A 16,863-nucleotide genomic window follows, 5' to 3' on the forward strand; every position below is an offset into this window, starting at 1 on the left:
TGTTCCCTTTCCTTACTTATTGTACAGTATATATATATACAGTATATCTCTAACCGAACCCCTTTATTTCATGTTTGCTAATTATAATGATTCTCTGTCATTGAGTAATGCTTTCTCTCTCAATCATGTTACAATGTAGGCATTTCAAGGTTCTTTATTATTTGTCTCCCGAGGAAGACATTATTTTGTCTTAGACAAAGGGCCCGCATAGCCCTTATGCCCATGTCGCCGCAGTGCGGCGCCAATTAGCAGATGCTCTTAATCCAGAGCGATTTACAGTAAGCAAAAACAACACTGGTGGTAATACATCAAATACATAGAAATAGTCATCAAGCATCATAAGCTAACAATAGAATATCTGTACAATGAAACCAGTATACACTATAGAGTGAGTGCTATGTCTACATAATATACAATGGGAAGTGGATTCCATAGTTTTGGAGCTAGAAGGGAGAAGAGTACCCCCTTGCATAATGGAGAGGCGGAAAAGGTGGAGGCTAATTCATTTTGACATGGGCGAGACTGGGTGAGAGAACATGCCACCCTTCCTCCAAATTCCCTTTCAAATATTGACTGTGTGGATAAAACATTGTGACATGTCGCTGACAGTGTACGCTGCCTCTGAGGACATGCCATTCTCTTCTGGGTGGTCCATCTGGGATGACATGTCCCATAGCAGGCCTTTAGCTATAAGTGTGGCACTACATTGGATTGGCATTGGCAGTTTATGTGTCTGTGTCTGTGATAATTGATAAACTGGTTTATATGGCAAGTCAATCAGACTCACAGTCAAAAGGCAGTATACTGATACTGTAATAGACCATCGCTAGTTGATTTTTAGATGGATTTTATTTTGGAACTTTTCACATCTGCTCTTTATAGCACCACCAGGAGGCCGATATATGTAAAACACATTTTCTAATATTACTCCTTCAGATTTTATCAAAATTTCACGCAAATCGGTACACATGCTAGATTTCTCATAATCCATCCTGATTGGCTACGATTGGCTTCTAAACTTTTCAGGATTAGCCCACTTTGTACCCGTTTTGTACAAATCGCCACAACTCCTCAACACAGCGTCACTTGATAGTTTTCAAACCAGCCTCTTGGTGGTGCTACAACAGGCCAAGTCGCAACACACACACACACACACACACACACACACACACAAACATTTTACTCCTAAACATTTTGCCAAACATCACACACACTCCTATCCTCCTGGTGGAGACCTGTGCCCAGGGCACTTTTTCTAGTTCACAGTTAACTTATTCTCACATATAAGTAATTAAAAACTAACTAACTAATTAACTTTAAATTAGCAACACACAGAGCACTGGCCTGACTCATCCAGCTACACTAATCCAAGATGATGGCCATGGAGTTCGAGACAGCTTTGTCTCATCATCAATCATGTCTCGCAGCACACACAAGCTCAAATGACTCCACATTTTACACAAATATTGCTAAGTGTTATGCAACATAACTACTACGTTAGTGCACAACTGGAAGTACTGCGATGCAAAATACATCACTTCCTTTCTTCTTTTTCTCCATTCTCCTACCACCACCAGACACCACACTAACCCAGTGAACACTGTGTTTTCCTACCACCACCAGACACCACACTAACCCAGTGAACACTGTGTTTTCCTACCACCACCAGACACCACACTAACCCAGTGAACACTGTGTTTTCCTACCACCACCAGACACCACACTAACCCAGTGAACACTGTGTTTTCCTACCACCACCAGACACCACACTAACCCAGTGAACACTGTGTTTTCCTACCACCACCAGACACCACACTAACCCAGTGGGCACAGAGTGGCGTTGGAAGATGGACCCTGCTGAGACCATCCTCCAGGAGTCTGTAGAGAAACACCAGAACATGATTCACGGGTTCAGAGGTCAGTGCTGCTACTACAACTAATGGATCTCACTCTCTCTATACACTTTGCACCCTGTCTGTCCGTCCGTCCGTCTATCGCTGGCCCGATCAACGTGAATTTGTGCGCACACACACACACACACACACACACACACACGCACACAATCCCTGGACACCAGAGCAGAATCTCTGCCCCAATGTTTCACATCGGCCTGTTATAGCGCTAGCAGGAGGCCAATCGTTGCAAAGTTATTACTCCAACCGATTTTGTGCAAACATCACGCAAATATCTGTACACACTCAGTGTAAATACATAGAAATAATCAACGATCATAAGCATGAGCATGAGAACCTAACATCTGTCTAACAGTAGAATATCTGTACAATGAAAAATACGAGTATACACTATAGAGTGCTATAAGAATGCAATCTAAATGTCATAAGTTTAGCCTTTGTTGTATGCCAGTGAGGTTGTCGAGGCTAGTGCAAGTGCTACGGGCTATGATGGTGTCTGAAGACGCATGTTTTCAGATTGGGAGTGAGTCTGCACCTTAACGCATTTTAGGCAGGAACCCCTTTTGGTGTTTTAAACATTATGTTATAATAAAAATAGCAGATCTACAAGCTCGTAGCTTGTAGGTATATGCTATTTTTTGAAAAATCGTGAAAATGCGGTACAAATCTTTGAATATATATTCTTTCAGAGCCAACGTTTTTAACCCATTCTGACCGGGCACCCATTTTGGTGTCAGCATCATGTTATGCTTTAGCTATTTAAAAATAGCAGATCTACAAGCTCATATCGCGCCACCGAGTGGCGCGATACGAGCTTGTAGGTCTGCTATTTTTGAAAAATCGAAGAGCGACTGACATTTTTAGAATCTGATCTCAGGTCAGAATGGGTTCATCAGACCCAGTGTTTGTCCGGCGGAAACCTCGTATGAATCTGATCTCAGGTCAGAATGGGTTAACTCAAATCTTTGCTTCTGAGAGGGGGGTCCCTGGAACAACACATTCTCAAATGGGGGTCGGCGGCCAATTACGTATACTTTTGGGGGTCCTTTGACATGAAATATTTAGAACCACTGACATGGAAACTTGAGGTTTTTCAGGAAACTGTCATGATTTAGAAGACATTTTTTTTATTTCGACGTCAGGCCTAAATGGGTTAAAGGAGAATTCCATACTAAAAGGCTTTCTTACCTTTCTTTGTAGTCGTTACGTCCCCACCAAAGAGGTCCAGGTGTTATTTTGTGCAAAAGCTCCTTATTGGCTATTTCCCCTACCATGAGCCCTACATGAATTGCATTGCATTGAATGGGAATTGAATGGGGCTATGGGGTGTTGTGCTAATTCGCTTATTTCCATCGCTCAAAATTATAATTTCTTTGTATATATCCTCTCTTCATAATGTAAATAATATCCCAAGCGGCACACTTTACTACTTCTTTCGATGGAAATAAGCGAATAGCCAATAAGGAGTTTTTTCACAAAAAAACACCTGGACCTCTTTGATGGGGACGTAACGACTACAAAGAAAGGTAAGAAAGATAAGAAAGCATTCTAGCATGGAATTCTCCTTTAAGTGCCAGCGTCTTTGTGCAGCCAGGTGAGGTCCAGACTAGACACTAGAGGACACTTGGTAATGGTTGTGCAAGGTCTAACATCAGTCTCCATCCCACGTGTTCACATCGCTACAGGGACACACTGTTAAGATTGTTCCATTCCCTGACCTTGCTGCTGATAGACTTGGGTTTTATACGAGCTGTCCACTTTGGAGAAGGACAGAGTTTTTCTCTGGAGGATCGCGATATACACCGTAAAATCCTCAGTGTTGAATTAACATAGTAAGACCTGAGACCAGATTCTACTAAATGTCTTCTGAATCAGTTTTCTGAAGGTAAAAAAAAAACATGTTTCTATGTCGGTGGTTCTCCAACTTTTTCATGTCAAGGACCCCCAGAAGTATATGAATTTGGCCGTGACCCCCACATCTGAAAATATATTGTTCCAGGGACACCCCCCCCCTAGAAGCAAATATTTGAGTTGAAAACGTTTGCTGTGAAAGAATATATATTCAAAGATTTGCACACATTTTCATGATAAAAAGAGAAACCGAGATCTACAAGCTCATAGCGCGGCACTCAGTATAAAAATAGGTGAGCTTTTAGATCTGCTATTTTTCAACAGCTAAAGTTTAAAATAATGGTTAAAGTGGTTCAAAGCTAAGGCGACACAGATCCTCAGGTCTGAATGGGTTAACTCTAACCACACACGTAAGGATCTGTTTGGTTACATCTGAGTTATAGACGGATACATTATCACTGATGATTTCACTGTGTAGAAATTCAAGTGGGGGTGCTACGTACATTTCACATTTTCAGACATCAAGACGATATGCATTTTAATGAGGTTTCTGACACTTCTAACGCTGGAAGTGGCTGGTTCTTGTGAAAATAATTAAGTGGCATTTCTCCAGAGCAATGTATGTCAATGACGTTTGATGTATGGTTTAATTTGCCTTTGAATTGGTGGTGCTAGTCACAATTCTGTCTAGAGACATTGCTCTAAATTGTTATTTATGAACCGAAGCATCTTTACCATGAAATTATATTGGGGAAAATGAAAGAAAAACTATCAATATTCCATGCATATGAAATATGAATGATGTCTGTTAAGGTCACAGTAACAATGCCGTGGACTTTAGAGCTTAACAAATGGTAACAAATATATTCTCTGACTATTCCAATGTCCTTCCCATTTAACCCATTCTGACCTGAGATCAGATTCATACGAGGTTTCCACTGGACACACACTGGTCTGACGAACCCATTCTGACCTGAGATGAGATTCTAAAAATGTCAGTCGTTCTTCGATTTTTCAAAAAATAGCAGACCTACAAGCTCGTATCGCGCCACTCGGTGGCGCGATATGAGCTTGTAGATCTGCTATTTTTCAATAGCTAAAGCATAACATGATGCTGACACCAAAATGGGTGCCCGTTCAGAATGGGTTAAACATGCAGCTCTCAAATAGCCTTATTTATTCATCACCAGACTATATCTGCCGAGGGGAATTATAATTTTATTTTCTGCACCGGTAGATTCGTGTCTGGCCACAGAGAGGACTTCTACATTCTACAGCAGGGGTTCTCGTTATTGGCTGGGGATCCTCGGAAATGCTTTGGCCATGTCTCGCCAACCCCAACCCCAATACAAATTGACTGCTACAATAACCTTAATAACAGATAAAGTACATCATAAATAAATACTGAAACCAGATATAATCATTGCAGCCGTCTGAAGGTGCCCTTTGAGAGCGGTTTTGAAGGAGTAAAGTCTTAATGACAGTTGGTAGGGCGTTCTACATTTTGGTGGCATAGGAGCGAAATTAATTTAGTCCCTTGTTTGTGCCGAGTCTGGGTTGCACATGGTTTGTTGAACTCCCTCTGGTGTTGTGGGTGTGGACTTCATTGACATTAACGAAGTATTTAGATGGGTACATGGGTATCTCTACATTAACCTTAGTGTTTTGGTGGTTCAAACGTATCAGTTTAAAATCTATTGCAATCCATGCTATGGACCCGGCAACTTCTCTCTAAACACATTTCAAGAAGATTAATGAGTATTACAAAACTGTAGCGAAAAACATCATCATCTCTGAATATGTTTTTCCTGTGCAGTTTGGTTCATTAAATGAATTACTTCATTCAAGCCAGCAGCACAGTGCTCTCGGTGCAATTTATATGTAGCTATACTGAGGGACTACTATATATTTGGACTTTTTGTAATAGACATCTTTTACCCATGCCTCCTGGAGCAGGCTGGAAGCTGCGGAATGTGTGATGCGGTTAAACACTCAGTTGGTAGGATGTGTGTTGATGGTTAGTTACTGCGAGAGTCAGGTCTATTGACCATTTGCAGACCGTGGTCATCTTGCCATCAGCAGGACAGTTGAGTGATATCTAACGAGCACTTCCAAACTGCAACACTGCAAGGACAGAAAGTAACTCATAACTGTCTACAGTGGATTTTTATGAAACAAACATTTTGAGGATAGAAAGAGAATAATTCTAGCTTTTCGTACAGCTGCAATGTTGATGAGTTTGATGTTGTGTAATACAATCAGATAGGACGTTTCTGTTTCGATGAATGGGCTGCCAATGGGAAGTTGCACCTTGTTAGTGCCTTGCCATTAACTTATAAGGTAAGCTGGCCGCGGTCTGCATATGGTGGATAGCCAACACCAACTCAGGACTCCTGGATCGCTGGCCTCCACACTATCTAATCAGGTTCTTGAGCGCAGTGCGTCTACGTAGGTGGTGCGCCTCTTTCCCCTCCTGGCTCTGCCCTGGGTTGGCTCCCGTAGAGTAAATTTACTTGCCTCAAGTTCTGGGTGCCTGAGGCAGTGCCCTGCCAGCCTCATCCTTCTCTCTCTGACTTTTTTCTGGTTTTATCCTCTTAGCAGTTTCTGACTATATTGACCTGTGCCTTCCTTGAACTGTACCAATTCTGCAATCTGACAACAACAATCAATCAATCAATCAGTCCCTCTGTTCTCCCATTCTCTATTGCGCATGTTTTTCTTTTTGCTCACTTTATTGTATAGGCTATGTTAGCAAACTTTCCACTCGCTGTTTTTTCCACTCTTATTTAGTTGGGTTTTTTTGTTACAAACTAGGGCATTCATTAAGAAATCGATTCAAATTAGGAGAAGTTGAAAGTTTACAAAAAAATAAAAATTAAAACAATATATATTTTCAATTGTTCATATTTTTGCTCTATGTGTGCGTGTGTACAGAATTCAAACTGTAGGATTGGTTATTGTCACGGACAGAAGTCAGTATTTCCCTTTGCATACCGTTCTATTAGTTTGCATTGCATTCAGAACGCGCCCTTAATTAAGAACCTAACTGCCGCTGTGTGTGGCTCTCAACGGTGTCCCACTATTGACTGGCTGAATGACGTTGAACTGCGCTGTGTCAGTAGAAATGTTGGTAATGTATTGTCAGAGCACCCTTGTACTACACTGGCTCCAGACCCTGAATCGCTAGCCAAGCCCACTAAAACAAATGTTCGGGCCATTCAGGTCTGGTGACTCTATGGCAGCCTTGGTTAAAAATCTGATACCGCGGCTACGGCCGAATAATGACGTAATGACGTGAAACTAAATGAAAATTGAGTGTCTGAGTGTCAGGTTACCCTTGCACTCGACTGTGAAGTCTGTGATCTCACAGACTTCACATTGGCACCACTTTCCCTCGGGTCCTCGACTTCTCTGTGACATGCTCACTGAGTCTGAGCTTGATTGGTTGGCCCTGGCTCTCGAGGCTGACTGACTCATTCTCTGACTCACTCACTCACTTGCACACACACACCCATGCATGCATGCACACACACACACACACACGCACACACACTCAGAGGAGCAAAAAGTTACTGAATTGTATCGTGTTACAGAAATACAGACAAACATTTGTAGTCTTATAACATACACCCTCCTCCAAGCGACCCAATCAATAATAATGAATTGCATTTTTATAGCGCTTTTCCAAATGCTCAAAGCGCTTTACAATGGTTCATTCATTCATACATTGGGAGGTGAAGTGGCGAACAGTCGACGCCAGCGTCCTCACTTCCCACATTCACACACCAATGGTGGCGAGCTCACACCGACCGACTCATTGGAGACAGTGTCTTGCCCAAGGACACTTCGACATGTGGACAGGAGGAGGAGCCGGGATTCTAACCGCCGACCCAGGGATCATTGGACGGCCTGCTCTACCTGATTTTAAACCCTCCTTGCAGGTTTTACTGTATACCATACTGTAGTTTGTTATTTTGTTTACGGTAGTTTTGAAACTTTTGTTACTTTTCAATTAGTGTAGGCAAAATCTAAGCATTTGCTTAGATTCCCACCCCTTTTTTCAGTTTGTCCGATGTTTTCAGTATTGTAAAACCAATGCTTAGGATGGATGGATATTAACCTTGACCACCCTTCCCCCTTCATGGAGGGTACAATTACAAAGCCTTGACTATGTCTTAAGATGTTTCTGTTCTCATCAAGTCATAAATATATAGAGAAACACCTGTATTTACATCCACAAACACAATGGTATGATATGTCATGTATTTTAATTTCATATTTGCAATAATGGGAGTTGTTGTTTAGATGTAGATTCACATAGCCCATGTTTAAAGTCAGCCTATATTCTTATTATGGTATGAACAGTGAGTGATACTAAAGGGAGACATTCCTCATCCTCGCCAGACAGGGGTCATACAGGTCAGGGAGCCAGGAAGCCCAGGGCATTAGGCCTGGTTGATCAGTAACATCTGGTATCATTGAGACACACACACATACACACACACACACACACACACACACACACACACACACATACACACACACACACACACACACACACACACACACACACACACACACACACACACACACACACACACACATGCACGGGATTTGGTACATGTGGGAAGAGACCCAAGTATATAGGAGCCTCGCGGAAGGAGGAACGGGGCTTCTCAGAGAACATTGGATCCTGTTTGGTCATATTTGGCAAGCTCAGTGGTGTTCTTCAAATAAACTCAAAATGAGAAAGAAAGGACACTGCCTGGACCCTCTCTTTTTTATACAACCTGCATGGCATATTCTCCACCATTATGAACATTAATATACTACAACCTTTTATTTGACCTTTCTTTGTGTCTCCAGGTGTTCCTGGGGTGCTTCCAGAGCGCTATGAGGAAGGCATGGCTGTCAAACACTGTGCCTTGTCCCTGGTGGGGGAGCCAATCATGTACCCCGAAATCAACACTTTCCTCCGCCTCCTTCATACACGTCGCATCTCCAGCTTCCTCGTCACCAACGCACAGTTCCCTCAGGAAATCAGGTAGGGGCGCGCAAAACTCTAGTCCTAACTGCCCATGGTCACAGTTCCCCCAGGAAATCAGGTAGGGGCGCGCAAAACTCTAGTCCTAACTGCCCATGGTCACAGTTCCCCCAGGAAATCAGGTAGGGGTGCACAACACAAAACAAGCAAAATATACAAAAAAAAAAGGACATTGGAATACTATTACTCATGGGTATTGAAGATGGAAAATAAGAATAAGCTAAAAGTTACTTCAGTGCTTGAACTTGTAGCAGGGCAATCTCTTTTATTAGGCTACATAGTCTACTGTAGGTAAAAAAAACTCCTGCCATGAGCAGCCGCCTAAACTTATATTTTGCTTTTGTTGAGATTGTGTTTGTTCTCGCTCTCCTTTCTCCCTCTCTTTGATCATTGAATGATCATAGTTTAAAATCTTGCGTATCTGCTATTTTTCAACAGCGAAAGTTTTAAATAGTGCTTAAAGTGGTTAAAAGCTAATGTGACACAGATGCGTTCTATGTGTAGTCGATGGAAGCACTTCCGTGTGAATGGGAACAAGTTTTGGCTTTTTCCTAATTAATCCGTTTTGCCGCATTTTAATTGGTGTGCTTTTAACTGTTGCCAATAAGGTGTTCTATTCTATCACACACACACACACACACACACACACACACACACACACACACACACACACACACACACACACACCCTTCCTATCATAGTCTGGAAGGACTCTAGGTATGTGGTAATGCATTCACCAAAATTGAATAGCAAGTTGTCATCGACGGATTATAATGTCAGCTTGCAAAAACATTCAGAACCGATTGGTCCAGTGGTTTGCTTAATTTGAATTGCTGAATATTGTGATTGTGCACCCAAGTTGACCAACTATTGTGCACTCAATCTTCAAAGCCGGTCTGTACAGAGCCTTAAAGCAGGGGTATTCAATTAGATTAAGCCTGGGGCCACAACTGTAGAATGATTGTGTGTGGGGGGCCGCACAGTGTGCGCGCGAAGCGCGGAAATTTGTGGGTTCTCAAAATGCTTTTTGTGCTCAAACACGAAGATTTATGTATATTTCCGTACAGTAATGAGCAGGATAATATGTCTATACAGCCACCTTAGAATAGATGTAGGCCTAGACCTATTTGACAGTGCATAAACAACATTGCTTTGACATTAACGACCATCAGCTGGACGGACACACACACACACACACACACACACACACACACACACACACACACACACACTCACTCTGCTGTGGGCAGTTTAGAAACCCGTCCACGACCACCAGTGACATCATCGTTAGGCAGATTGTTTTTACGTGAGAATAGTTTATCAGACTATAAAGATCAGATTACATAGAGCAGTGATTCCCAAAGTGGGGTTCGGGGACCCCCAGGGTCCTTGAGGCAGTTCCAGGGGTTTGGAACCAAATGGACCCTTATGGGTCTGTAACTCTGAGAGTGTACAAATGGAACCAAATGGACCCTAACAGGGTTTATTATTGTGAGAATGATGGCTTCCATTTTCGCATTGCAACTTTTCAGGACTAGAAAGCCTGCAGTTTCTCTCTGTGTCTGACTGCTATTCTGAACAGGCATAGGTCCTTGAAGTATATCCTCTTGTGCACCGTATGAAAAATACATAACTAAAAAGCCATTCTAGCCTTGTTACAGGGCTTTGTGTGCACTGATGTGAAAAGCTTTTATTTTGTGTGCTGCACAATGAGAAGAGAGTTCTGCATCCTTTGTGGGAGGGAAGTCGCAACTCTTTTTGATACAGAGACAGTCATGGCGGCAAGACTAACTGTTCAGGAGAGGAGAAAAACTGATTTTCTTTTTTTTTATGCAAAATGAGTTTATAGTACAGGCAGACTGCTTTCATATGACATGAAAAAAACGATTTTATTTTCCCCTCAATGACTTAGCCTCGGTCAGAAGCGGTCACTAATGTCTTTTTTTTGTGCCCCACACAGTCACTGTAATTACAGTTTACACTTTATGAAGACAAAACAAAATATCTGTTTGACCACGAATGTTCATGCACACATTCGTGTCGCCCAATTCGACGGGGGCTTGTGAACAGCCATATACTGCGTGCAACTAGTAATTTTTTACTCTCCGTTTTGGAATTATACTCTTGTGTTGTCCTCTCTTACTGTAAATCGTTCTGGATTAATTTAATATACTTTAGAATTATTCCATGCCTAAATTGTAAATCTATTTTCCTTTCACCTTTATCTAGCTCCTTGAACATAATTTATGCTGAACTTATCAAGACAAGGCAGGTTTATTGTAAAGCACCGACGGCACAATGTGCTTCACAGAATAATGAGTAGGCTTCTAGTCACACGCCCTGAATAAGAACTACATGGGTCGAAACCGGTCAACGTCCTTAGAATGACTTTTTGGAAAGTTTTTATTTTGCTAAATTATGCCGACGGGGGTTCTCAACGTTTTTGGCTGGGGACCCCCCGGAAATGCTCATGTCTCGCGAAAAAAGCAACAAATAGAATAAATAGGCATCAAGTAAATGAAAACAGGTGGACAGTGAGAACCTAAAGTATAGGCGTCAAAAGACGATCCCGGGGGAGAATGAGTTAAAATCAATTCTGTATTTGACTGGAAGCCGGTGGAGGCAGGCCAAGATGGTGGGAGTAATGTGATCCCACTTTCTGGTGCCATGAAAGGCCATGTCTCTGATATCCACGTGGCTTTCAGATCCATCATGCTGTGTTGCTTAATTTATACGTGCTCACCGAAAATAGCCAATCTACATGCACACAATGTCTCACGACGCAGGATTTTGACCAATAATCTGAGCATATGCTTCGAAACCTCAGGGTGGGTCATGTATGCCTGCCACGTCACAATGTCTTTGGCTGCCTCAGCTGTCATATGCCGACTGTCCCTGGGCCACCAAAATACAGACAAGCAAGGAACAGCATCCATCATCTTGATACTGTCAGGGAAGAGCTGTCTGAATTTATTGAGTCTGACGCCCCAGACATTACTTTGATTGGAAACTCTTCAAGTCTTCACACTTCACACACTTCACACTGACACACACACATGCTTCTCTTTCTAGTCGTTGAAACCACCAGCAGAACCAGTGTGTGTGTGTGTGCGTGTGTGTGTGTGTGTGCGTGCGCTGATTTTGGGGATTTGACTTGTAATAGTAGTCGAATATGTGATTATTCGCCGGTGAAATATCATATTTCTTTACATCTTTTCTTTCACCCAGAAAACTTTTTTGTCTTTTTTTTTAGTCATGGGCCGTTGAATAAAGCTTGTTTGGACCAAAAGCTCAATCTGAGAAAAGAATCCGAGATTAATGTATTTTTGTTTCAATCCGTTTACATTGAGGCGGATGGAGACAGGGTTTTCACTTCCGGTTAATTTCTGGTTGTATCCGTCGCCTAGTCAATGTGTTGAGAGAGCAGCTAGCCTCTAAACCACTGAAGTCTTCTCCTTAACGTGTTGAGGTGCAACAATGCTAGGTTAAGTTCACCCAGAACTCAGGTTAGTAGGTTCTGAGAACCTTAGAACCTTATCTGAGAACCTTATCTGAAACAATGTCGTAGCATAGGGAGAATAAAAAGAGTCCTGAACACGTGAAATGTGCTACAGGCATTGACATGTCGATTATTTCCTTGCTTATACAGTAGTTACGATGTGTCTTAACCCAGTTAGGCCTGACCTCGAAATATATAAATAAATTCTAAATCCTCCAGTTTTCTGACATAAATATTTTCACGATTTTTCAAAAATAGCAGCTCATAGCGAGCTTGTAGATATGCTATTTTTCAATAGCTAAATTATAACATAATGTTTAAAAAACAAAGGGGTTCCCGCCCCAAAATGGGTTAACTCATCCACCGCTAAATGGCAGTAGCAATAGTTCTGCACAGGCCACCATAGATTTGTTCTATTTTTTTAGAACGAGAGTTGTACGATGTGTCTTAAGTCATGATTATAATGCTATCAATTTAAGCCCCTTTTTAAAAGAAGTTAAAGACGTCTTTGGCCTGGAGGCACTTTGTGAAAAAGAAGTCAAATTAGTACTTGGCCTAGAATTAACGAGAGCGCAAAATCTCTCTTGGAAGAGCCACCCATCGACTTCTCTAACCTTCCCTGTGTTTCTTCACTAGGCCGATTCAGAAGGACACAGTTTGCCGCTAGGGACACATGCATCAGTAAGCAGGAAATGGGGGTGGCAATGAAGGGCCCGGGTTGTCTGGCGCCGTGGCATTGTGAAATCCATGATCTCGACCGCGGTCGAAAAATGATTATGACAGTGTCTTAACCCATTCTGAACGGGCACCCATTTTGGTGTCAGCATCATGTTATGCTTTAGCTATTGAAAAATAGCAGATCTACAAGCTCATATCGCGCCACCGAGTGGCGCGATACGAGCTTGTAGGTCTGCTATTTTTGAAAAATCAAAGAGCGACTGACATTTTTAGAATCTGATCTCAGGTCAGAATGGGTTCATCAGACCAGTGTGTGTCCGGCGGAAACCTCGTATGAATCTGATCTCAGGTCAGAATGGGTTAACTGCATTCTTACTGAGATGTTAAAGCAAAGTGCTTGTTTCCTTTAGGACGTTGGTGCCGGTCACCCAGCTATACGTGAGTGTGGATGCCAGCACCAAGGACAGCCTGAAAAAGATCGACCGGCCACTCTTCAAGGACTTCTGGCCACGGTTCCTGGGCAGTCTGAAGGCTCTGGGGGAGAAGGTTAGTCCGCCTCACATCACAGTCCCTCCTGTTAGAAAACTGGAGCAAGTGTTAGTAGTAGTGCTTGAAATACATAATTATGTCCATTAAGTCCAGTCTGGTCTTATGCGCTTCAGTTGAGTGCGTTAACTCATTCGCCGCGAACATCGCCATTTTGTGGCTGAATTTACAGAGAAAAAAAAACATTTGCCTAATTTTTTTCGGTTTGAGTGTTCCACGGGCCCTGAGGCGAGATTGATGGCCCGCCCCCCCCCCCCCCCCCCCTCCCTTGCTGCTACACCCCCCCCCCCCCCTCCCCTCCCCTCCGCTGCACGGGACAGTAAATTCCACGTTACATGTCAAAATGTCCATAACCATTCATTCTAATCAAATACTGGAGGGTGCAAGGCTGCTACTCACATATAGTTGTGCCGCCTGCCGTCTGTACATGGCTGTGATGAATGGGACAGCTTCGGGATTCGGGAAAGTTGATTAAATAGTAATAGTCTCTTAATGTTTCAATTCATGTGGTAAAGTTCACGTGGGCATGTCCGTCCATCTCTATGATACTGTTGTTGTCTTGGTCATCCTTTCACTCACCTCCACTAAGTAAGATTAAGTGCATGTGGATGGAGCTGTTGTGTTTGTATTCCACCTTTACTCCATCTATCTTCCCTCTTTTGAAAGTGCCTGTGGTCATTTTTGGGTCTTACTGTTCAAAGAATCAAAACTCAACTTTATCAGGCGATTGCAGAGCAGGGCTAACAACAGGTATATATACAGCCACCGGACAGACCGGAGCAAATCAGTCTACTCTAACGTGCAGCCAAACAGCCCAGTTTAAACACTCTATTTCCTGCCTGCGCCGTGAAGGGGCCTTCACAATAAAGCGTCACCCTTTACCTCCCAATGCACTACATTTTACACTGCTTATTATTGACAGGAAATGTAGTCTTAGTCGCTGCAACTTAACAGCGTGTTTGTGGGGGAGAGAGCCAGAGAGAGAGAGAGAAAGTATACAGTTTAATACCACGCATCGGCCGGGTCCCCCCCCGCGCGGGCCCTGAGGCACTGCCTCGTCTGCTAACGATGATGTAACTGGTTGACGGGTTTCTGAACTGCCCACAGCCCTCCTATGAGACACAGACTTGCTTGGATTAGGTCATGCTTTGGATATACTGTATATTGCTTTGGTCCAGGTAAAATATATTATTTTATAGTTCATGGACCATATTCACACAGTGGCCATTTTGTTTGGTCATACACCACCGTATTGGGATGACATTTACAAAAAAAAGACCAGAACTGAGAACGTAAAATGATCCTGTATGTTCTTCATTTGGAGAAAAAACGATTGTGAAACTAATTGTTCCGGTGGGAGGATGCCTCCCTTGTCTATTGTATTGTGTATTGTTTGTTTATTTTTGTAAGCTGCAAAGCTTCTCTTCTCTGTCAATATAAACAGACTGGACCTGTGACACACCACCTGAGGCCTTCTTATACCTCCCATCACATTAATATTGACGTTGAAACACATCACTCCAAATTACATAACAGTCGTGTTTCGCTGCGATGTGATGTTGGAATCCATGCTTGTAAACGGCTACGGTATTCGTTGTAGCTGATGTCGATACAAGCATTTGGGTAATGTAGCAGAGTGGCTCAGAGCCTGATGGCCTCAAAAGTCTAATATCTCCCCCGGTCCAGAGGGATATCCCTTTGGTCTAGTCAGTGGTTAAGATGTTGGACGGGAGGCCCAAGTTCGAATCCCGGGTGTTACAGTAGCATCAGAAGCACTTCTGATACTGATATTGGTATCAGATATTGGTGTCGGAACTGTCATTGTCTCAAGTAATTGTTCTGTATTTGACTCTTTTTACAGCATCACTGTAAACAAAAGCTGTTGTATTCACAGAGCAAGATTGTGTCCTCCCAAACGGGAGTCATTATATATATAATATAATTGCATAAGGATATTTTCCCCCCCTGTAATTAAGTTCATTAGACTATGATTAATTGGTTGATGATTTCATTCTTTCTTGTTCTTTTTATCATTGTGTTTTCTATGTTTACGCCAATGTTTTTTTCTGTCAGCTTGTCACAAAGTATTTTATCAAATGGAAGAGCCTTATTGCGTTCTGGGGTAGCATGATGCCTGGGGATGTGATGAATACCCCTTGGTGCAATTTCTGTCACGTCTTTCACCTGGAGAAATCTGATGTGTCAAAGATTTGTGTAACTTTAGGCCGGAGGTGTTTGGCCGAGATTTTGTTTTTGCCTCCTGTCCGCCTGTGAACAGCTAATCTCCGGCACCATTGGCCTGATCGACGTAAAACTGTGCACACACACTCCCGGGATGGCCCACATTTGTTCACATCGGCCTGTTGTAGCACCACCAGGAGACATCTTTTTATATTACTCCTACAGATTTTGTCCAAACATCACGCAAATCAGTACACAGTATCTCTATATAGTCATGTGAACAAGACAGATCTGTCTGATTTTTCATATTCCAGTCCGTTTTGAACAAAATGCCTGGAATTATGAAACTGCACGAACATTGCTACTAGGCCATGGGAGAAATATTACCCTTTAAAATGTTCAAATCAACCTCGTAGTGCTGCTATAATTTGTGTTTTACCTATAACTGGACCCATCGACGTGAAACTTTGCACACACTCCCTACAGGCCAAGGAAAAACCTCAACTCTACATTTGTCAGATCAGCTTTTTATGAGGAGGCCAATTTGTTTTATATTACAACATGCAAATCGGTACATATGTACTCAGTATGTTGTTTCATAATGTATTCAGTTCGCTGTTGTTATTAATTGGGCAGCAGTATAATTAATTCTAAGGTATTTTGAAGTAACAAGACTTGAGGGACCTATCGTATGCCCAGCACCAAATGGTGCAAAGCACAGCGCGAGTTTCATTGCACCTGTAATGTTTTAGTGTTAGTCTAGTTTTAGTCGACTAAATATACGGTTGATTTAGTCGACTAAAACGTAGGGCCTTTTTAGTATGATGTACGTTCGTTCGTCTATCCGTCCATTCGTCCGTCAAGCTGTAATCATTTTGACGTTTTCCTTCAGACCAAGTCATCTATTTGGTTAGTGGATCTAATTCTGTGACCCGTGTCCTCAATTCATCCTACTTAATTTTTTGCAGCCATTTCCCTCCAAGGTATTATATATCCCATTTGTTGGCAGAAGGTATGAGCATTAACATCGCCTGCTTTCTGCCCAACAGGCAACGGGTGTAAATCGATTCTCCACGTTATCCTGTTTCCTCGAAAGCTAAGCCAAAGGGAGTGAAAAACCTCACACAGGCACATCGGGGCTTAACAACCTT

The 16,863-nt window shown here is 42.5% G+C and overlaps 1 protein-coding gene across 1 annotated transcript in view; it reads left to right on the plus strand.

Annotated features, from left to right (window-relative positions):
• The window catches only part of tyw1 (tRNA-yW synthesizing protein 1 homolog), a 94,204-nt gene that overhangs the window by 37,404 nt on the left and 39,937 nt on the right, over nt 1-16,863 (plus strand). Inside the window, exons 11-13 of the mRNA XM_083773075.1 lie at nt 1,808-1,917; nt 8,631-8,808; nt 13,396-13,531. Of these exons, the coding sequence (XP_083629201.1) occupies nt 1,808-1,917; nt 8,631-8,808; nt 13,396-13,531 (424 nt within the window). The remainder of the gene's footprint in view (nt 1-1,807; nt 1,918-8,630; nt 8,809-13,395; nt 13,532-16,863) is intronic.

Source organism: Protomyctophum parallelum, assembly GCF_964188405.1.
Source record: "Protomyctophum parallelum genome assembly, chromosome: 9".
Taxonomy (NCBI): domain Eukaryota; kingdom Metazoa; phylum Chordata; class Actinopteri; order Myctophiformes; family Myctophidae; genus Protomyctophum; species Protomyctophum parallelum.